Source organism: Protopterus annectens, chromosome 7.part0 (assembly GCF_019279795.1).
Source record: "Protopterus annectens isolate FY-2018-M chromosome 7.part0, PAN1.0, whole genome shotgun sequence".
Lineage (NCBI taxonomy): Eukaryota > Metazoa > Chordata > Ceratodontiformes > Protopteridae > Protopterus > Protopterus annectens.
Genome location: NC_056739.1, coordinates 793,841,989 through 793,864,279, shown reverse-complemented (window position 1 = coordinate 793,864,279; position 22,291 = coordinate 793,841,989). Strand labels below are relative to the sequence as shown.

The 22,291-nt window shown below is 44.4% G+C and overlaps 1 protein-coding gene across 1 annotated transcript in view; it reads right to left on the bottom strand.

The window, feature by feature from the left end:
• The window catches only part of DNAH2 (dynein axonemal heavy chain 2), a 6,636,854-nt gene that overhangs the window by 3,265,118 nt on the left and 3,349,445 nt on the right, over window positions 1-22,291 (bottom strand). The window contains exon 45 of the mRNA XM_044077324.1: window positions 15,503-15,640. Within this exon, the coding sequence (XP_043933259.1) occupies window positions 15,503-15,640 (138 nt within the window). The remainder of the gene's footprint in view (window positions 1-15,502; window positions 15,641-22,291) is intronic.

Genomic DNA, 22,291 nt, shown 5'->3' with positions numbered 1-22,291 from the left:
TGTGGTAGTAAGCATCTTGAATGTCTATTGAGTACATCCAATCATCTTTCCCTAAAAAGGGAAGTATAGACTGCAGTGTCACCATTCACTTTGACTTCTTGACAGATTTGTTTAAATTGCTTAGGTCTAATATGGGTCTCCAGCCCCTTGTTCTTTTTGGCACCAAAAAGAATCTTGAGTAAGTTCTGAATCCTATTTGGTTTGCGGGGACTTCTTGGATGGATCTTTTGTGCAGCAACCTTTGAATTTCTATAGTTGCTAGCTCCCTTAGATTTGGGTGGAACATCTGGGATTGTTCTGGTCTGTGGGACAGGGTAGGAAAAGGGAATGGAATATCCTCTGGATATTATTCTTAGTATCCACTTGTCTCTTGTGATAGTTTGCCGGGCTTCTGGGTACATAGATAAACATCCCCCGACTGCCTCCAGAGCAGAGCTGTCAGGCCTCCTTTCAGGAGCACTGATAGGGGTGTCCACGAAAGGAATCACAGTCACCCTGGTTTTGCGGGCCCCCTCTGCCTCTAGGGCGACATCTACCATTATCTCCCCCTCTGCCCCTGGGGATGGATTCACCTCGTGCATCCTGGAAAACTCTCTGGGATCTTCTGAACCACATTTTCCCACTCTTCTGACCTTTAGGATAAGATCTTGAAGGTACGGAAAAACGTACTCCAACGGCAGAGAGTTTTCTCTTCCTGCTTGCATCGGGTGAGAGTGTCCTTTACTTTGGGTCCAAAGAGTGAGGAACCGTCAAAAGGGGCATTAGTAAAGGTAGATTTAAAGGGCTCTTCAAAATTGTACAAGCGCATCCAGGAGTGTCTCCTAAGGGAAACTCCGGAATCCGCTGCCTTGCTCGCTCCATCAGCTGCATAGGAGATCAGCCTCATGGAGGAGTTGATGATGGAATTTAAGGTGGATAGCTGGGAGAAGAACTTCTCATTCACCCCTGCAGCCAATGTACCTTGTACATTATCTCCTAGTTCTTTCAGATCTCTCTGTAGCCTTGTGAAGTCAGTGAGGTAGTTCAGCGATCGAAGTGTAAAGGTCGCTGACGAAAAGACACTCTTCTTGTATCTGTCCATCATTCGAGAGTCTTTGTTCAGAGGATAGACAGATGAGGATGTCTCTGAATGTTCCTTCTTGGTGGCTGCTGCCACCACCATAGCATCTACAGGTACTCCCTTAGTGAGGAAATCCTTTCCGGAAGGAGTTGATAAGAATTTGTTTGGCCTCTGAGGGACTGGTTCCATTGTGTCAGGTGACTCCCACGCATTTCAACTGACCAAGTCCATTAGCTTGTCGAAAGGCAGAGATACCCAGGAGGCCGAAGGTTGAGATCTAGAATATCTGCAAATGAGATATCATCAGAGGACGACCGTGGGGACCCTTCTGACTCCTCGAGGTCAGTGTCTGAAGTGACGGACTCATCTGGAGAGTCTACATGCTTCCTCTTGCAAGTTCTCTTCTGAGGGGGCTCCTCAGAAGGGTATTCTGGGGAGGTTTCGGAAGACAGGGGTTCACCCAATGGGGGGATCCTGAGACTCTGGATCTCTGCTGCCCTGTGGAATGGGTGGTGCTGAGACAGCAGCCGGTGCCTTAGGTGGAGTGCTAGTATCCTTATATGGAGTTGTAGGAGCAGACAGCACACTCATCAGCTCAAAGGCAGATCCCACTGGCTCCAAAGACTCCCCCGGCTCCGAGGAGACAGAGGAAGCCACCAGACCCAGCGAGACCAGCCCCGAGGCCAATGTAGGAGCCGAGCTCACCAGGGCCAATGCTCCAAGGGGTAGGTTCGGCACTGAAGATCAGGGCCGAGAATCCACCTCGGGGCCTCCATCCGGCTCCAAGACACTCTGGACAGCTCCAAGAGAGTCAGAGCAGAGGTCAGCTCCACGATCACTGAAGGGGGTCTCGGAATCGAAGGATCCACAGTAAGTGGCAACAAGCACTCCGGCTCCAAAGGTCCAGCTTGGCTCAGAGGAGGAACAACAGAGGGTGCAATGGCTATTGTAGGCTCCGGGACCAGATGGGTCGGAGCCAAAAATAATTCTGTGCACCATCCGTTCCATGTCATCATTAGATAAGCTCCTGGTGGACCTGGAGGACAGGGACACAGAATGAAACCTGTGCAAAATGGGAGATCTCAGTGTAGGGGAGACCAGTGAAATCTCGATAGACCGGCTTTGAGTAGAGGTATCTTGCGACTCTGAAGACTTTGGAGCTGAAGAACCAGGCTTGTCAATCAAATTAACCTCTGACGGCTCCGAAGACTGTGGAACCGAGGAGGTAGTAGCCTTAGATACTTTAGGCAATTTGACTGGAGGCTCTGAATGAGCCGATGCAGCAGATGATTGTCTCTTTTGAGGTTTGTCCTTTTTTGAAGAAGAACTGTGGACATCTTCCTCAAAAGTTGGCTTTAAGAGCCCCTTAAGGATCAATTTGTTTCTCCTTTCTTGTAAAACCCTGGCACTGAAGGAATGACAGAGTGTACAATCCTCTTGCAAATTAATAGCTCAAAGGCAATAAACACAGATGACACTCAGAGACTCGGGAGGTGTGAAACGGTCCATGTGAGGCAGAGCAGATGGCCAGAGATGTTCAAGAGAAAGAATGAGGAGGATGGAGAGATGTGGAATGGAGGAATCATCTGGGTCACTGCTCAGACAACATAACAAACTGGACAGGCTTTTTTCATTTAAGGGTTATAAGGGGAAGTTAATAATTTGGGCTAGGCTTATAAATGCCTTAGGGCAGATAGCCTAGTATAAACCTATGAACCTATGAACCTATGACTGTCAGTAATAGACATCTTTTGTGAACATTTCTGGCATTTCTTGAAGCCCAAAGGCTTATGTTCCCTGTCCTTTTGGTCTTTGGACATGATATATGAAAAAGACCACAACCTAGCAACAGAAATTCTAACTACTGAAAAAAAAAAGAAGTTATATACTCACCATAACATTCCATCTGATTAGTTGCACTTCATTTGTCTTCAACCTGTGGGAATATGGATCCATATCGGATCCGAGCCGGCAAAAATTTCTAGCATCAGCTTCGAGCTCCAGACTCCCCCTTACCCATAATACAGCTCCACTGCCTTCTATCCCCAGATTGAGTTTGCAGAACTTATACTTATAACCCGACCTGATAATAAACTTGTGACCTATACTACAGCCCACAGGCTGAACATGCACCAAGGTCTGGAGGAAGGAGGGCGGGACAGTTGAAGACAAATGAAGTACAACTACTCAGATGTAACATTATGGTGAATACATAGCTTCTTTATCTGAAGTACTTTACTTCATTTTGTCTTCAACCTGTGGGACAGTCCCCAGCTACTAAACTCCTGGGAGGCCCTTATGGAAGGATATTCCAGAGCACTGCGGAGCCAAAGGATGCGCTCCTTCTAGATGTCAAATCCAATTTGTAATGGGAAATAAACGTATGAGATGAGGACCAAGTAGCTGCAGAGTAAATGTCATCCAAAGACACCCTAGACCAGAAAGCTGCAGATGTAGCCATGGACCTAGTGGAATGAGCTGTAACCTGACCTGGAGGAGACATGCTTTTGTCCTTACAGACCTGCAGAATGCATGAAGAAATCCATCTTGCTGTAGTGACCTTGGAAATAGGTTTGCCCAAAAAGGGTCTATAAAACGAAATAAACTATCAGATTTACGAACATTTTTTGCCCTGTGTAAATAGAATCGTAATTGTCTATGAACATCCAAAATGTGTAGTTTGTATTCCATCCTGCTGGTAAAATTTGGAAAGAACACAGGCAAATTTATAGTCTGATTGATACTGACTGGTGACGCCACCTTAGGAAGAAAAGATGGATTGGTTCGAAGGGAAACTCTATCTTTATGAAAAATCATGTACGGGAATTTTATGGACAAGGCCTGTAGTTCAGAAACCCTTCTAGCAGAGGTAATCACCACCAGAAAAGCTGTTTTCCACGATATAAATTTTGGATCTGCAGTTGTGGCAGGCTCAAAAGGCAGAGCTACCAGAGCTTGGAGAACCATAGAAAGGTCCCATGGGGGGACATGATCTTTGACCGGGGGGGGGGGTAGCAAAAAAGTGCCTTTAATAAAGGTTTTACTCAGTCTAGAAGATGCCAAGTATGCAGAATTCTCACCTACATGAAAATGAGAAATGGCAGCTAACTGAACTTTGACAGTAGAAGAACTAGCTCCATGCTGGAAAATATTAGCTAGAAAATCAAGAATGGTGGAAACAGGAGCCATAAAAGGATCTAAACACATCTGAGAGGCCCAGAAAGAAAAACGTTTCCATTTGCTGCGATAAACCTTTCTGGTAGAAGACTTATGAGCAGCTACCAAAACAGACTTAACTGAGGAGGAAAGTCCGGGAGTCCTAGCAATCACGGGAACTGGAGCAGCCAAGCTGTGAGCTTCAGGCTGTCCAGACTCAGATGTGGCACCCCCTATGGGTGTAAAATCAGATCCTGAATGGGATCTAGGATCCAAGGTGGAGCCAGAAGGTGAGACCAAAGGAAGGGAGACCATAACTGGCGAGGCCAGAATGGGGCAATGCGGATCACCTTGCTCCCCAGGCGACAAGCTTTCTGCAGAAACCTCGGGATGAGAGGAACTGGTGGGTAAGCATACAGAAGACTGGGAGGCCAAGCATGAACTACAGCATCTCTGGGGGACTCCCCTGGCAGGGGGTTCAGATCAAAAACCTGCTGCACTTTGGATTGGAAGGAGATGCGAAGAGATTGCAGCAAGGTTGACCCCACTCGCTGAAGATCTGTTCTGCTACTGATAGATTCAGAAACCACTCATAAGGCATTAGAATGGTCGACTTAGCCTGTCCGCTAGAATGTTGGACTGCCCTGGAATGTGAGTTGCGATGAGAAAGCAAATGGTGGAGATCGCCCATTCCCACACTCTCATGGCTTTGTGACAAAGAGGGTAAGATCTGGTCCCTCCCTGTTTGCTGATATACCAGACTACGGACATGTTGTCTGTTTTGAATGGCAATCATCCTCAGAGGAGGAAAGGCATGAAGGGCCTGCAACACTAGAAGGACCGCCCTCATCTCTAGGGCATTGATATGCAAGCTGGTCTCTAAGCGGGACCACAGGCCTTGGATGGTCCTGTCCGAACCATGCCCCCCAACCCGAGTTAGGAGGCATCCATGGTCACTGTGGTTTGGGCCAGGGCTGGAGCAAAGGATTGTCCCTCCAAAATGTCCCGAGAGCTCATCCACCATTTGAGGAACGACCGACACACTTGACTCAGGTGGACAGGATAGGTTAGTGGTAAATCCAACAGAGACCACTGAACCACTAGAATCCACTGAAGAATCCGCATGTGTAGCCGAGTACATGGAAGGAGAGTTATGGTCACAGCCATCGAGCCTAGGGGCCCTCAACATTGATTCCACTGTCAGGAGGTGAGAATGGTAAATTAGGGAGACATGTATCCTGAGGTTTTGAACTCTCCCCAAGGTCAGGAACACTTTGCACTGTAGTGTGTCTATCCTGGCACCAATGTAATCTATCACCTGTACAGGCTCTATTAGAGACTTGACTGTGTTGATTGTGATACCCAAACTCAGGGCAATTGTCAGAAAGTAATCCCTGGTTTGGGAAAGTAGATGGCTGGTGGGAGCAGTGAGGAGCCAATCGTCAATGTACGGATAGACCTGAATCCCCTGAAGTCTCAGTTGAGCCGCTACAACCGCCATCACTTTGGTAAAAACCCTGGGGGCTGTGTTGAGACCAAAGGGTAGGGCTTGAAATTGATAATGATTGGCCCCTAGCCGGAAGCAGAGAAACCTCTTGGAGCTTCTGTGCATTTTTATGTGATAGCAAGCATCTTGGAGATCTAACGAGCACATCCAGTCGCTCTCTTGCAGGTACGGCATGATGGACTGCAATGTGACCATCCAGAACATTTCTTTGGCAACTGACAGGTTCAGAGTAGAGAGGCACAGGATGGCCCTTAAGTCCCCCATTTTCTTTGACACCAAAAAGAACCTGGAGTAGAAGCCCAATCCGGAATGATCTGGGGGGACAGTTTCAATGGCTCATTTTCCTAGCAGCTTGGAAATTTCCTGAGCTGCTGCCTCCCTTTGCATGGGTGGAACATCCAGGAGGTGTTTGGGAGGTATGGGGGAACCCACGAAGGGGATAGTATATCCTCTGGATATGATTTCAAGCACCCAGCGGTCCATTGTTATGGACTCCCATGCTTCTGGGTGCAAGGACAATCGTCCCCCGACTGCCTCCAGAGTACAGCAGCTGGGCAACCCCTCAGGGTTGCTTCCCGGGTCTGTCCGAGAATGGTTCTCGAAACCCAAAGTTTCGCGGACCCCCATGGCCTCTGGGCCGGCGTCCATTCTGCCCCCTCTGCCTCTACGGGAAGAAGAGCCCTGAGAGTCCTGGGAAAACTGAGACTTCCGAAATCATATCTTCTTTTGCCCTCTCTGGTTCCGGGAAAAGGACCTTTGAGGGTTAGAGAAGCAGATCCCGGCTGCAGATAGTGTCTTCCCGTCCTTTTCACTCTGGACTACTGTCTCCTTGCCGGTCTTAAAAAAAAGAGTCGAGCCATCATAAGGGGCATTGACAAAGGACGCCTTAAAGGGTTCGGTGAATTGGCACAACCTGAGCCAGGCGTTATGCCTCATGGACATGCCAGACCCAGCTGCCCTAGCCCCTCCTTCTGTAGCATGGGAGAGGAGGCACATGGACGTATTTGATACAGCTCTCATGGAGAATGAAGCCTTGTCCTCCTGCGACATGGACTCAGGTGGAGACTCCTCTAGCTCCTTCACTAGGTCGTGTTGGAGTCTCGTGACATGGGCCAAGTAGTTCAGCGCCCTTATTGAAAAGGTAGCTGAAGTATACACCCACTTCCCTAGGTGGTCCATCATCTGTGACTCCCGGTCAAGAGGGTGGACTGAGGAACTTTCCTGAGATAGTTCCTTTTTCATGGCTGCTGCTACCACCATGGCGTCCACTGAGGAGCCCTTGTTCCAGGAAGACCTGTCAACAGGGGGACTCAGAACCTTATCTGGGCACTTGGGGATTGGCTCCACAGTATCTGGTTCCTTCCACACCCGCGAGATGATCAAATCCACTAAAAGGAACAACGGGAGGGGATGCCCAAGATGTAGACAGGCCCATGCCAAAAGCCTCCAGAAATACAGACTCATCAGAGGAGGGCTTGGGGGCAGACCAACCTCCTCGCTGGTGCAGGATCTTCATGATGCCTCCAAAGGAGACATTGTCAGGAGGTGATCTTGGGGGGGCCCCTCCCCATCATCTAAATCTGTGTCCTCAGTTAGGGACTCGGGGAAGTCCAAGTGCCTCCTCTTGCACGTATGCATGTGAGGCATATCTCCCGTGGGGCTGTCCTGGGAGCGCTCGCAAGCTATCTGTTCCTCTGGTGGAACCGTCTGGGACTCTTCGGGCACAGGCTGTCCCTCTGGTAAGACAATGGAGAATGTAGATAGAGTCGAGGGGGTCTGTGCGGAGTCCAAGAGGGTGGTCAGGGGCCTCAATCTGATGGAGAGGACCTGTTCTACCACATCAAAAACCGAAGGAGAGCGGACCTCCTGGGAAGCTAATAAGGAGGCCGGTCTCCCTGGATCTGATGCGAGAATCGGAGCCGGACCCAAAGTGGACAGAGCTCCGAGGGAGGGAACCTGGCCTGACAATGTTGGAGCCGATGGAAAAGGTTCCACTCCCTCGGATCCGACACCCAGGTGCTGGCTCCGAGAGAGGCTCAGATCCAAACTGGTCGGATCTGAGATGCTTCAGGCAGCTGTTGGCGTCAAGAACGCAAGGACTGTTGGCGCCAATCACCTGACCAAGGCCAACCTCGGATCCGAAAACTCCGAAGCCGAAGGTCAGATCGGGGAAGGAGAAATGGGCTGAAAAAAAGGAAGCGAGTTCCCCCCTCCTGAGGGATGAGGGGCTAGCAAGACCCCCATCTGGATCTGTGTATGGATAAAGCACCTCATCATCTTATCCAGATCCATGTCTGATAAAGAATGTGTCGACAGAGACGAGGCCACAGACTCCGACCTGGCCAGTTGGGGAACCGAGTTCCAGGAGACTGAACATGCCTCAGACTCAGATGTGGCACCCCCTATGGGTGTAAAATCAGATCCTGAATGGGATCTAGGATCCAAGGTGGAGCCAGAAGGTGAGATCAAAGGAAGGGAGACCATAACTGGCGAGGCCAGAATGGGGCAATGAGGATCCACCTTGCTCCCCAGTCGACAAGGTTTCTGCAGAAACCTCGGGATGAGAGGAACTGGCGGGTAAGCATACAGAAGACTGGGAGGCCAAGCATGAACTACAGCATCTCTGGGGGACTCCCCTGGCGGGGGGTTCAGATCAAAAACCTGCTGCACTTTGGATTGGAAGGAGATGCGAAGAGATTGTAGCAAGATTGACCCCACTCGCTGAAGATCTGTTCTGCTACTGATAGATTCAGAAACCACTCGTAAGGCATCAGAATGGTCGACTTAGCCTGTCCGCTAGAATGTTGGACTGTCCTGGAATGTGAGTTGCGATGAGAAAGCAACTGGTGGAGATCGCCCCTTCCCACACTCTCATGGCCTCGTGACAAAGAGGGTAAGATCTGGTCCCTCCCTGTTTGCTGATATACCAGACTACGGATATGTTGTCTGTTTTGAATGGCAATCGTCCTCAGAGGAGGAAAGGCATGAAGGGCCTGCAACGCTAGAAGGACCACCCTCATCTCTAGGACATTGATATGCAAGCTGGTCTCTAAGGGGGACCGCAGGCCTTGGATGGTCCTGTACGAACCATGCCCCCCAATCCGAGTTAGGAGGCATCCGTGGTCACTGTGGTTTGGGCCAGGGCTGGAGCAAAGGATTATCCCTCCAAAATGTCCCGAGAGCTCACCCACCATTTGAGGAACGACTGACACACTTGACTCAGGTGGACAGGATAGGTTAGTGGTAAATCCAACAGAGACCACTGAACCACTAGAATCCACTGAAGAATCCGCATATGTAGCCGAGTACATGGAAGGAGAGTTATGGTCATAGCCATCGAGCCTAGGGGCCCTCAACAATGATTCCGCTGTCAGGAGGTGAGAACGGTAAATTAGGGAGACATGTATCCTGAGGTTTTGAACTCTCCCCGAGGTCAGGAACACTTTGCACTGTAGTGTGTCTATCCTGGCACCAATGTAATCTATCACCTGTACAGGGTCTATTAGAGACTTGACTGTGTTGATTGTGATACCCAAACTCAGGGCAATTGTCAAAAAGTAATCCCTGGTTTGGGAAAGTAGATGCCTGGTGGGAGCAGTGAGGAGTCAATCGTCCATGTACGGATAGACCTGAATCCCCTGAAGCCTCAGTTGAGCCGCTACAACCACCATCACTTTGGTAAACACCCTGGGGGCTGTGGTGAGACCAAAGGGTAGGGCTCGAAATTGATAATGATTGGCCTCTAGCCGGAAGCGGAGGAACCTCTTGGAGCTTCTGTGCATTTATATGTGATAGCAAGATCTTGGAGATCTAACGAGCACATCCAGTCGCTCTCTTGCAGGCAAGGCATGATGGACTGTAATGTGACCATCCAGAACTTTTCTTTGGCAACTGACAGGTTCATAGTAGAGAGGTACAGGATGGCCCTTAAGTCCCCCATTTTCTTTGACACCAAAAAGAACCTGGAGTAGAAGCCCAATCTGGACTGATCTGGGGGGACGGTTTCAATGGCTCATTTTCCTAGCAGCTTGGAAATTTCCTGAGCTGCTGCCTCCCTTTGCATGGGTGGAACATCCAGGAGGTGTTTGGGAGGTATGGGGGAACCCACGAAGGGGATAGAATATCCTCTGGATATGATTTCAAGCACCCAGTGGTCCATTGTTACGGACTCCCATGCTTCTGGGTGCAAGGACAATCGTCCCCCGACTGCCTCCAGAGTAGAGCAGCCGGGCAACCCTTCAGGGTTGCTTCCCGGGTCTGTCCGAGAATGGTTCTCGAGACCCAACGTTTTGCGGACCCCCTTGGCCTCTGGGCCGGCGTCCATTCTGTCCCCCTCTGCCTCTAGGGGAAGAAGAGCCCTGAGTGTCCTGGGAATACTGAGACTTCTGGAACCATATCTTCTTTTGCCCTCTCTGGTTCCGGGAAAAGGACCTTTGAGGGTTAGAGAAGCAGATCCCGACTGCAGATAGTGTCTTCCCGTCCTTTTCACTCTGGACTACTGTCTCCTTGCCGATCTTAAAAAAAAGAGTCGAGCCATCATAAGGGGCATTGACAAAGGACGCCTTAAAGGGTTCGGTGAATTGGCACAACCTGAGCCAGGCGTTATGCCTCATGGACATGCCGGACCCAGCTGCCCTAGCCCCTCCTTCCGTAGCATGGGAGAGGAGGCACATGGACGTATTTGATACTGCTCTCATGGAGAATGAAGCCTTATCCTCCTGCAACATGGACTTGGGTGCAGACTCCTCTAGCTCCTTCACTAGGTCGCAATGGAGTCTCCTGACATGGGCCAAGTAGTTCAGCGCCCTTATTGAAAAGGTAGCTGAAGCATACACCCGCTTCCCTAGGTGGTCCATCATCCGTGACTCTCGGTCAGGAGGGTGGACTGAGGAACTTTCCTGAGATAGTTCCTTCTTCATGGCTGCTGCTACCACCATGGCGTCCACTGGGGAGCCCTTGTTCCAGGAAGGCCTGTCAACAGGGGGACTCAGAACCTTATTGGGGTGCCTGGGGATTGGCTCCACAGTATCTGGTTCCTTCCACACCTGCGAGATGATCAAATCCACTAAAGGAACAGCGGGAGGGGATGCCCAAGATGTAGACAGGCCCATGCCAAAAGCCTCCAGAAAACACAGACTCATCAGAGGAGGGCTTGGGGGCAGACCAACCTCCTCGCTGGTGCAGGATCTCCATGATGTCTCCAAAGGAGACATTGTCAGGAGGTGATCTTGGGGGGCCCTCCCCATCATCTAAATCTGTGTCCTCGGTTAGGGACTCGTGGAAGTCCAAGTGCCTCCTCTTACATGTATGCATGTGAGGCATATCTCTCGTGGGGCTGTCCGGGGAGCGCTTGCAAGCTATCTGTTCCTCTGGAGGAACCATCTGGGACTCTTCAGGCACAGGCTGTCCCTCTGGTAAGACAATGGGGAATCTAGACAGAGCCGAGGGAGTCTGGGTGGAGTCAAGGGGGTGGTCAGGGGCCTCGATCTGATGGAGAGGACCTGTTTTACCACATCAAAAACCGAAGGAGAGCAGACCTCCTGGGAAGCTAATAAGGAGGCTGGTCTCTCTGGATCTGATGTGAGAATCAAAGCCGGACCCAAAGTGGACAGAGCTCCGAGGGAGGGAACCTGGCCTGACAATGTTGGAGCCGATGGAAAAGGTTCCACTCCTTCGGATCCGACACCCAGGCTCTGGCTCCGATCCAAACTGGTCGGATCTGAGATGCTTCAGGCAGTTGTTGGTGTCGAGAACGCAAGTACTGTTGGCGCCAATCACCTGACCAAGGCCAACCTCGGATCCGAGAACTCCGAAGCCAAAGGTCAGATCGGGGAAGGAGAAATGGGCTGAAAAAAAGGAAGCGAGTTCCCCCCTCCTGAGGGATGAGTGGCTAGCAAAACCCCCATCTGGATCTGTGTATGGATAAAGCACCTCATCATCTTATCCAGATCCATATCTGATCGGGTCGACAAAGATGAGGCCAAGGACTCCGACCTGGCCAGTTGGGGAACCGAGTTCCGGGAGACTGAACGTGCCTCCTCCGGCTCTAGGGAGAACCTTGGAGACAGGAGCAGAGGGGAGTCACGGGTCTGTGCAGACTTGCTCGGGGACGAGTGGTCTGGGGACCTCTTCCTCTTTTCCTTCATCTCTCTCCTGCTCTCTACCTCCCCTCTGCTCCGCTACCACAAGCTTAGATGCAGGAGTTTGAGTCTCAGCCTGGGAAGGAGGGGAAACCAGAGGGAGAGAAGGAGGAGAGGTAGCCACAGCAGCCGCTGTGACTGAAGCCAAAGATGAGGAAGGAGGATCAGTGGCAGGCAGTAGACGTTTAAGGGCCAACTTGGCCTTTCTATCCTTCAAAGCTCAGGGACTGAACCCCGCACAAATGGGGCACTCCACATTAAGGTGGGCCACACCTAAGCACAACACACACACAGAGTGTGGCCATCCGCTGGGGAGATCTTATGACCACACTGTGTGCAGCACTTAAAGATAAGCTTTTCAGCCATACTATCAAACAAGAAGACTTAAAAAAAGAAAGAGACAGACCAAAAACTTTCTTTCTTTAGACTAATAAAACACCCACTAACCACACTAGACTGATTAAGGGGAGGGGGCACCACAGACAAACTACTCTAAACTAACTACAACTAGAAACTTACACTCGACACCAAAGCGATGGGAGGGGGAGAAAGAGTACCTATACTAACCTGAAACGGTTAAAAGTAACAGAAAATTCAGAAAAACAAGCAGAATCACCCTGCTAGCTGGAGCTCTAGAGACACTATGTTTTACAAATCGCGGCAAACAACATCTGGGGATGGAAGGCAGTGGAGGTGGATTATGGGTAAGGGGAAGAGTCTGGAGCTCGGAGCTGATGCTAGTAATTTTTGCTGGCTCAGATCCGATATGGATCCGTATTCCCACAGGTTGAAGAACAAATTAAGTAAACTACTTCAGATCTACTGACATATAACGAACTACAACAGAAAATACTGAACAGACAGTTAGACAAAGGAAGATAATAAGGCCTCTAACTAAAATGGCCCTAAATCCCAGAAAAACAACACACCAACTACAAGCCCTCTAACTAAAACGGGCGAAGAGCTCTCTAACTTAAATGAGCTACTATCAAGCTATATGAAACAACACAACAAAACCACTACAAGGGATACAGCAAGGCCTACGAAAACGACGACCAAAAGCAGCACCAAATAGGAATAATGCCTATAAATATCCAGTTATACTAACTAAAGGCTAACTATGCAACTATAATGCTAGAAGAAACACCCACTATAATATATAATGAGAAAAAAGGTCTAATGAATGTAATAAGTAGAAAAAAAGCACAACTTGGCCACGGCCAAGAAGAGCACATCCAACCTCATAAAGCGGCAAACGAGATCTGGGGAGTTACACAACTGCATCATGGGATACCTACTTGCCACGAGCCAAGTTTGAGTCTTTCAGCTATGTATTCGGCCGAGTCAGTGCCGAGGATCGGCTCCGAACCCATCATTGTAAGAATGAAGGCGAGGTAGGACAACATAACATTCTTTAATATAGGGTTTTACTCCGGTCTCAGTGATGGCAATAATATTTTTTATGGGTGATCCAGGCATGAAAATTAGAGATTTTTGTGTGGATACGTTGAATGTTTATAGTTACCATGTAAACGGATTTGTGAGTGTTAATTCCAAGTGAAGGAGTGCTGATATTATTTGAAGTGGGACCTGGGTTGGGATGTATATCTCCTGACAAAGGTGTAAATATGTAATTTAATGGTTTTGTTTAAAAGGAGATTTGGTATTGTATACTTGGGTTGATTTGGCAGTATAGATCAAAGGAGTTAAAAGCAGGAGGAGAAATTACTAGTGTACCGGTAGCACAGCCTGGTGTGTAATAGATAAAATGTTCACAGCTGTGCAAAAGCTTTATCTGCCACTATGGTTAAGAAGATAGATGGACAAGTGTTCTTGTTCTTATAATGAACAGGAACACTCATCCATCTACCTTCTTAACTTAATAAAATATCTGAAACTTCAACAATGTGTTTTCATTCTTCACATAAGCAGGGAATCAGGCATCAGAGAGAGTGTGAGCTTCCTAGTTCTGCTAGATAAAAAAGTTTCCTTTTAAGGAACTGGGACAACTGAGAAATTCTGACAAGGCAAATGCAAAACAGAAGGCCTGCAAATCCATGTCATTTTTTACTGTTTCACTTATCTTTCTCAAAGAAAATCTCAAGGGGGAAAAAACATCAAAAAACTATTAACTCTTAAAGTACTAACAGAAAAGCTAGGATGGATGACTGTTGCAAGACCAACACTGTGATCCAATGGTTAAAAGTTTAGGTAATTCAGAGAACACCAAATATATTTGATGACACAGGTGCCATTGTAAGATGAGTGCATTCCTTGTCACATATGGGCTGGAAAGAGTGGATGGGGCACTGCCTGTGAGCACCAATGCATACAATGCAACCTGCTGCAAAGTGTGTTCTGCAGTAACATACAGCCAGACAGACACAATCAAATGGATAAAACATCTCAGTCATGTGACAGAAATGCAACAGTCCACCACCTTTCTTATACAGATGTAATAGTGGATGGAAACTAAAACAAAGCATTTATGGGTTTGTAAATAACTATTTCCAGATATTTTGGCAAGTATCTGTAAAAACAAGTCTGATATCAGAACACCAGCATCTTCTCATTCAAGAAGATGACTTTTTTGTGCTTGTGGATTTTCAGTATACACACTGTATGCATAATCCTGAAGGGAACTCTATGGTGTTAAGTCAGATCCTATGGAGAACAACAGAAGATAAATACACATAAGCAACCTCTTTGTTAAACAATTTTCTGCAACTACTTCTTCCTAACATGCCTGCTAAACATCAGCCCATCTACTATCAGTCTTGAATCCATTTATTCTTCCCCCACAGAGGAATCCCCAGAAGAAATGTGAGGGCCAAAGAGAGGTGGGATATCATTCAGGCAGACAATGAGTGGTTTGTACCCTTGTTGGTTATCTGTTGATCCCATCCGTGAGGGCACTTTTCTGTGAGGTCCTAACACTGTAACACTGTCCCACATTGAGGGTAGAGCATCTGTCCTTTCCATGCATGTGTATGTTTGCCTCCACATGTAAATAAGGACTACAGTGACTGCCTTTGTATGTCAAGTTCATGTACCTAGGCTATGCTGCATCACTGGCACTGACAAGCTTCATCCTGCTGCCAACAATGTGCAGCAGATGGCTAGAGCCGTTACTCCTTCCCTCAGGATGGATCAGCATGGCATTACACACTAGCACCTCCATTCTCTCCTGCCTGGGTTTTAGAGAATTCAAACAACTACTCAAACATGGGTCATCTGGGTTGTAGCCAGGACTTTATCTCTCTGCATCACACAGCCAAGTTAAACGCTTATTCCACAAATGCAGTCAGGGCAGACAATTATTTTAGTACTGATAATATCTGATTTAAAAGCATATTACAATAATGCATGTAACACTGCAGCAGAGAGTCGTAAACCTGTAACAGATGACCAAGTGGTGATGCTCCATGCATTCTGTTACTATGTGAAGTTATTCTTACTGCCAGCAGGTCAGTCTGGCTTACCAGTAAGACACTCTAGCTGATGAACTTTGTTGCTATAACTACTACTCACACTTCTCAACTCAAGTTTACTAGGCTAATAAATAAGGCACACTTCAGACCCAGGCAGACTTGTAATTAAAAGTGAAAAACTGGCAATTAATTATTAGCACTAGTTTACCTTTGGACGTTTTTCAAGCCACGACTGTACATAAGGTTGCCAACCAAGGTCTGTATAGTCTGCATAGACCATTCCACAACGGGATACTGTTGCAGGGGAGGCTACTGCTAAATCTTCTACCTCAAAGAGTAGAGAAACCTAGAATGGGAACAATTGATTACTAATGAAGCACTGCTACAACCTCATGTTTACAGTACTATTATAAATTTCAGCAAAATTAGACAGCTTTGTATTATGCATAACTGCAAAAATAAGTAAAAGTCTAACTCACCATAGCACCAGTTCTGAACATACAACACAGTTAAGGCTATGGTCTGCAAACATAAAACACCTTGTAGTCCTATATTTGATACCCTGACTCTCCTCTAGTAAACTGTAGGATTATTATAAGCAAATCCTTTACCCAGATAGTATTCTCAAGTCACACTTGTAAAAGGGTTTTTGTACCTCATAGGCCTATACAATTAGCAAGCGAACAAAATAAAAAGAGTAATAAGTTAAAAAACATACCCAACTTTCCAGGCAGTAATAAGAATGCATGTCTCACTGTGTCCTACTAAAGTAGTTATCAGAATGCAGAAAAAGTACAGTTGTATAAGTAAACTTACAATAACAACAGATGTACAGATGATCACTGCTGTGGTAGCGTTAGCTACATGGGTTATATTCTTCCAAGGAAATAAAGGCTGGGCAGCTTCCAAAGCCAAAGGGCACCTTCCAATCAACCAAACCATTAGCCAACTCAAGCTGAGCTGAAGAAAAAGAGTGGCTTGGGCACCAAGTCTTTCAGAACTTTCAAGTCAACTGAGAGAAGGTGGCAACAGCTCCGAAAATGTCAATGTAAGGAAGCTAAAAATAAAAGTCCTCACCCTGGAAACAAAAATAAGGGGGTGGAAGGAGAGCAGCTGCCGGTGGAAATGTCTTTCTAACAATTACTGTTATGGCAAGTTTACTTTACTCAACTGTGCTATTTTCATAAATTGATTTCTGCTGCAGTAGCCTTAGCTATATGGGTAGACTAGCATACCTTTGGGGAGGAGGAAGAATGAGGGTCTAGAAGCCCATGGAGAATTGTCCTAGTACAGCCTGACCTAGACTTGGAGAAGGAATTTAGTTTGTAGTCTTTTGTAAAGGTATGTACAGAGAACCACGTTGCTGCTTCTAAAATACTTCTAGAAGTCAACCCTTTTCAAAAAGTCACAGATGAGCCATGGCCTTAATAGAGTAAGCCTTGACCCTGGCTGGAATGACTTTATTTTTGTGAGTATAACAAAAATTAATAGCATATGAGAACTGTTTGGAGATAGTCTGCTTTGATACCTGTTGATCGCTCTACTTACCTTCATATGAAATGAATAAATTATCAGAGTTTCTAATAAAAAGCATTTTATCTCACTTTCTTCTTTTATTTATTTATTTATTTATTTATTGACATTTAACTGGGCTAGTCCAGCTGGGCCAGGAGCCCATTTTCAGTGGAGATCTGAGGAAAAAAGCTCTAGTTACAGATTCAATTATAAAATTATTGTTAATACAATGTCATCAGCAAATAATTTGGCCTCCAGTCATACTCCTTTAATATCAATATTGTTTTTAACTGCTATAGCTAAAGCTTCAACAGATGAGGCAAGCAGTAGTGGAGAAAGGAAACATCTCTAATGTCTACCTTTATTTATTTCTAAAGCGTCTGAAAGATACACTCCTATTTAACACAAGCCTTAATTTTATAATGCATGCTTTTAGTTAGAGAGAGAGAGAGAGAGAGAAACTCACTTGAAACATCATAATGATCTAACATTTAAAAACTTCCAACTAACTGCATCAAATGCTTTTTCCACATCTAGGCTTACAAAATTTGTGTTCCGTTTGTATTCACTATGCCTATTAGAGTTAAAATTCTTTTAATATTACCTTGGGTCTGCATCTTATTTATAAATCTTGCTTGATAACTTTCTAATTGGGAAATTAAGTTTTTCATTTTGTCTACTGTGACTGATAAAATAATTATGATCAAAATTTAACACTGAAAATGATTTATACAAGGAGTAACCTGTAGTATCTTTACTCTGTTTTGGTATATGAGTAATTAAAAAGTATTTCCAAAGAGGTGGCATAATTTGAATGTCAATCAGCACCTTGTAGAAAAGTAAAACTATATTAATTGTTAAAGTTGTATATATTTCTCAGATAATACCATCCATTCGTAGTGATTTATTATTTTTAAGTTATTTTATTTTGTTTTGAACTTCAGTTAACTTTTGTGTTTATAGTAAGATTATATTTTGTTACTGTTGGAACTTTAGGTAAATTGAAATTCCATTTTTTAAAGGAGGAAGCAAAAGAATCATCCACCTTTATATTTTATTTTAGTTGCTCTAATAATTTCTAAATTCTTTTTTTTTCCAAACACCTTTATTGAATTATCACTTGTGACATAGGCAAATTTACATTCATATAAAAGTAATTACACTGTAATTAACACCAACATTTTACTTCACATATATCACTATATATCAAATAACCTAAGCAACATTACATCAATTATTAAATTCCTGCCTTTTTTTAACAAGAAACATCTTTATTAAACCATCACTTACTACACAGGCAATCATACAAATGAAAACAAACACCGACAATACTAGTTGCAAGCATTTTACACCACAAGCCATACTGACACACTCCCAGTTGCAAACATTATATATTACCTATATCAATCCTACCCAATCAATTTCAGTCAAACATTACATAGCTCTTTTAACTCCTGTCACCTTTTAAACCTCATTCCTCTCTTGTATGTTTAGTTCCCACAATTCACATTTTTCCTATGTAGTTTGCTCCTACCCTTTTCTGAAAATCTCAGTTCCAGTTGTTTTATCTCTTGTTACTGTAATCACTACTTCTTGTATAGTTGATTTAGATTTTGATTTCCATTTTCTAGTAATTGCTTTTTTTCAGCCACCATTATTAGACACAGCAAGGCCTTACCATTCCTAGGCAATTCCAATTCTGCATCATAGCTCAGAAAAATCATCTCCCTCATCAGACCTAACTGCCCACCCAGCATCTGCAACAGTGCATGCCGCAGGGAATCCTTAACATCTGCCAATCCACTGCACTCCAAGAAAACATGTTCCCAATTACCTCTTTCTTCCCTGTCGCCAGAGGAAAAATTCTCTGGAGTCTACTTTGGCTATAGAAATACCTATGAAAACAGTTCCAGGCAAAAATCCTAAACCTTATCAATTTTGTTGCATATTTGGGAGGCAAGCATATATCCTCCTACCATTGTTTCTTTCTGAATTGCTTATCCAGTCTCTCTTCCCAATCCTTTCTAACATCCTCCGATTGATTCTTATATAGTTATCATGCAATATTTTTATGCTCTACTAATTATTCCTTTTTTAATGGCAGCTTCTGTTCTAGAGTCTTCTAAAAACTCTACCAGTGCTGGGGTCTTTCATTTAGGACCCCCTATTTCTTTCTCTTTGCCTATACACTGATATCAATTCATGAATAGGGGAGGGAATCTCTAACCTGCAGCCCAAATAAATTCTTGGCATCTTCCCATTCTATCATCTTTCCCTCTCTAGGTTCCTAACACCTTAGTTCCTTTGCCAGTTTTCTCCAATAAATTCCAGTCCCTTCTTGCCTACTGTCTATATCTCTAATTGCAGTCATCCCTATAGGCAGAATCTCCTTTCTCTAATCCCGTGTTGGCTGAGTTCTTAGAATACTTTCTGCTACTTTATGGATATAATATTCTTCATGATCATTGTTATTCTCCTTAAAGGCCTGTATCCAAAATCCCAGTCTCTCCTTGTTTCTTGAGCTTCTCCCCTATGTTATCATCCTTGCTTATGGTATATATAGGAGTCTTAACTGTGTAGCCCTGAAATACACCTTCAAATTGAGTAAACCCAATCCACCTTGTTCTGTGAATCGGTTAATCCCACTTGACTCTTGCCATCTTCCCTTCCCAGAAATATTGCTTTAGCTCTTTATTAATTGCTAACCACAGCTTCTCCACTGGTTGATAAAAATATGCCTGACCTGTGTGCAAGACTAAGCGGACTAAACATTTTGACTGCTTGCATCTTATTATCCATATAACAAAGCTTCCATTTTCTCAGTTTTTGTATTATCTTTTGTTTAGTCTCTTCCCACATATTCTTAGCTGCCACACTAGAATAATTTTTATTCCATACTCCTAAGTACTTCATTTTATCATGTCCTCATAAATATGGATATTCCTGAACCAATTTGTCTGTGAGTGCATAATTTACCGCTATTGTCTCTTTTTCACATCATTGTAATGTCTCTTTAAGGTTCTGTCAGTCTAAAATAATATCATCTGCAAATAAAGCCAGGTTTTCTTGACTACTATACCAATTATATCCTTGAATTTCTGAGTCCCTTTTTGTTGCCAATGGTTCTAAATATAATGCAAATAATAAAGGGGAAAGAGGACACCCCTGTCTGGCTCCTCTGCACAAGCAGTAATTATCAGAGAGGACTCCACCCACTTCAATTTTTGCTTCTGATCCCTGATATATCCTCCTAATCAACCTTATAATTTTTTCAGGAAATGCAAATGCTTCCATTGCCCTGGTCATAAAGTCCCAGTTTACTCTGTCAGATGCTTTCTCTGCATAAAAACCCACCAACAACAATGGTATTTTTCTTACATTCTGCTTCCCTCAGGATCATCAATGTTCTCTTATCAGTTTTGGCATTGTTTTAGCCATTATAGACATGAACGCTTTATAATCATGGTTTAATAAATGAAATGGGCCTGTATGAAGCTAATGGATCTTTACCCTCTTTCGGTATTACAACTATCACTGCTTATTTCCAGGACATCAGTACTTCTCTTTGTCTTAAAATACTGTTAAACAAAACTTTCCAGATTTTTATCATTTTTTCTCCTAGCTTCCAAACTTCCAAAGGAATACCATCTATTCCTGTGGATTTTTCTGCAGATTGGTTATACAGTACAATTTGTATCTCATCTCCTCCTACCTTAACCATTAGATCATTTCTAAATTCTGATAAAATCTCATTTTGTGTGTTTGCATTTCAGCCTTTTTATTTCATTAATATGATTACTTCTTGCTAACTTTTCAGTTCTTTTGGCTAAATTTGCCATCCTCTTAGGAATCACTGCATATGAGAAACTTTTAAGGTTTTCTAGTGCTAATTCAGTTTTGAGATAAAACAAGGTTTTATTATCTTTATGAAATTCGTTTTTAATCTTTTGGAAACTGTTTTGAATAGCCAACATTTTGTTTTCCCATTATTTAATTTTCTTGCTGAACCAGTACGTCAATCAATCTAGTATATAAGCTTTTAATGCATTCTACATCATTTTGTCTTTTATTTATCATTGTATTCCATACAAACATCTTTTATAAATCCATTTTTGAATTCTTCTAATTTAGCAAAATATGTTACAATTCTTTATAGATAAAGGCCAGTCTCTTAAAAGTGATTATTTTAAAGAGAAAAACAAAGCAGTTTAAAACTGTTCATGCAAATATTTTAAAATTATTTCCCCTGGAAACAAGATCTTGGGATATGGACATCTTGTCTATTCTAAATTGTGTGCTAAAGGCATATGCGAAATGAAAACAGTCTAGAAAGTCTATTACATTCAGTGCAAAAGTACCTTTTAATTGTAATGACCCTGTCTACCTTTTAAGACCTTTTGCTGAAGAGGATATCCTTAGTTGCTCTTGATTCTGGTTTATTAAAGTTACAATTAAAATCACCTCCAAGAATACCACTACCTTTCATTGTCAAATATTATACAATCCAAATGTCTTCTGTTGCAATGACAACTACGTGGATTATTCTTGCTGTGACTGCCCTTGGCCGGCCAGAGTACCACCAAATTAATTCACTCCTCCTGGGTTGGTGGATGTCCTGCAACTGACATTAGGACATCAAGTATATAAAGGATTTTCAGACAGTGCCATCTTACAGGTCTTTCTTGCACCCTGGATGACCAAGATTTGATATGTTCTGAAATTTACTTTCCATGATGTTAATATCAAAACGTCAATACAACTAAAGTCCATTTTGAGATGGTCTGTTTGCTGATAGGGTTTCCCAGTTTATTACTTGCAAAGACTACAAAAAGCTGGTGGGACTTTCTAAATGACTTAGTCCTATCAAGATAATACCAAAGTTGTCTGTAAACATCAACTGAATGCAGTATATGTTCTGCCAGATTTTGAGGGCGAATGAAGAAGGCAAGAAGATGTATGAACTGATTCAAAGAAAGTTCTGAAGGGCATAAAAGAGGGATTAGTCCTGGAGTCATTCTATCCTGGAGAAAAACAAGGAGGGGTTTAGTGTACATGACGGTTTACAGTTCTAAGATGCAGCTACCTCAGGCAGTAGCCACTAGAAAAGCTGTTTTCTAAGAAAAAAATCTTATGCCAGCTTTAACTGCAGGCAAAAAGGGCGATAGGGTGAGCTTTTCCATCAGAAAACTGAGATCCCGAGGGGGAACAGAGTTCTTCTGGGAGGCCTCAGGTAGATAATACCCCTAAGTTACAGTCTCACAACAGGTTGAGAGAAAAGATGATGCTGCACAGAAAAGCAGGTGGAGATGGCTGAGGAGTGTATTTTAATGTAAGAGTAAGACAAACCAGTCTTGAATAAGTGTGTATGGTAGGTAAGAAACTGGCTGATCTTTGCTGACACTGGGATGATACTTAGTTGTGGACACCAGATTTAAAGGAGAAGGCATCTGCCCTCTATGCCTTGGGATGCTTGACCACTGAA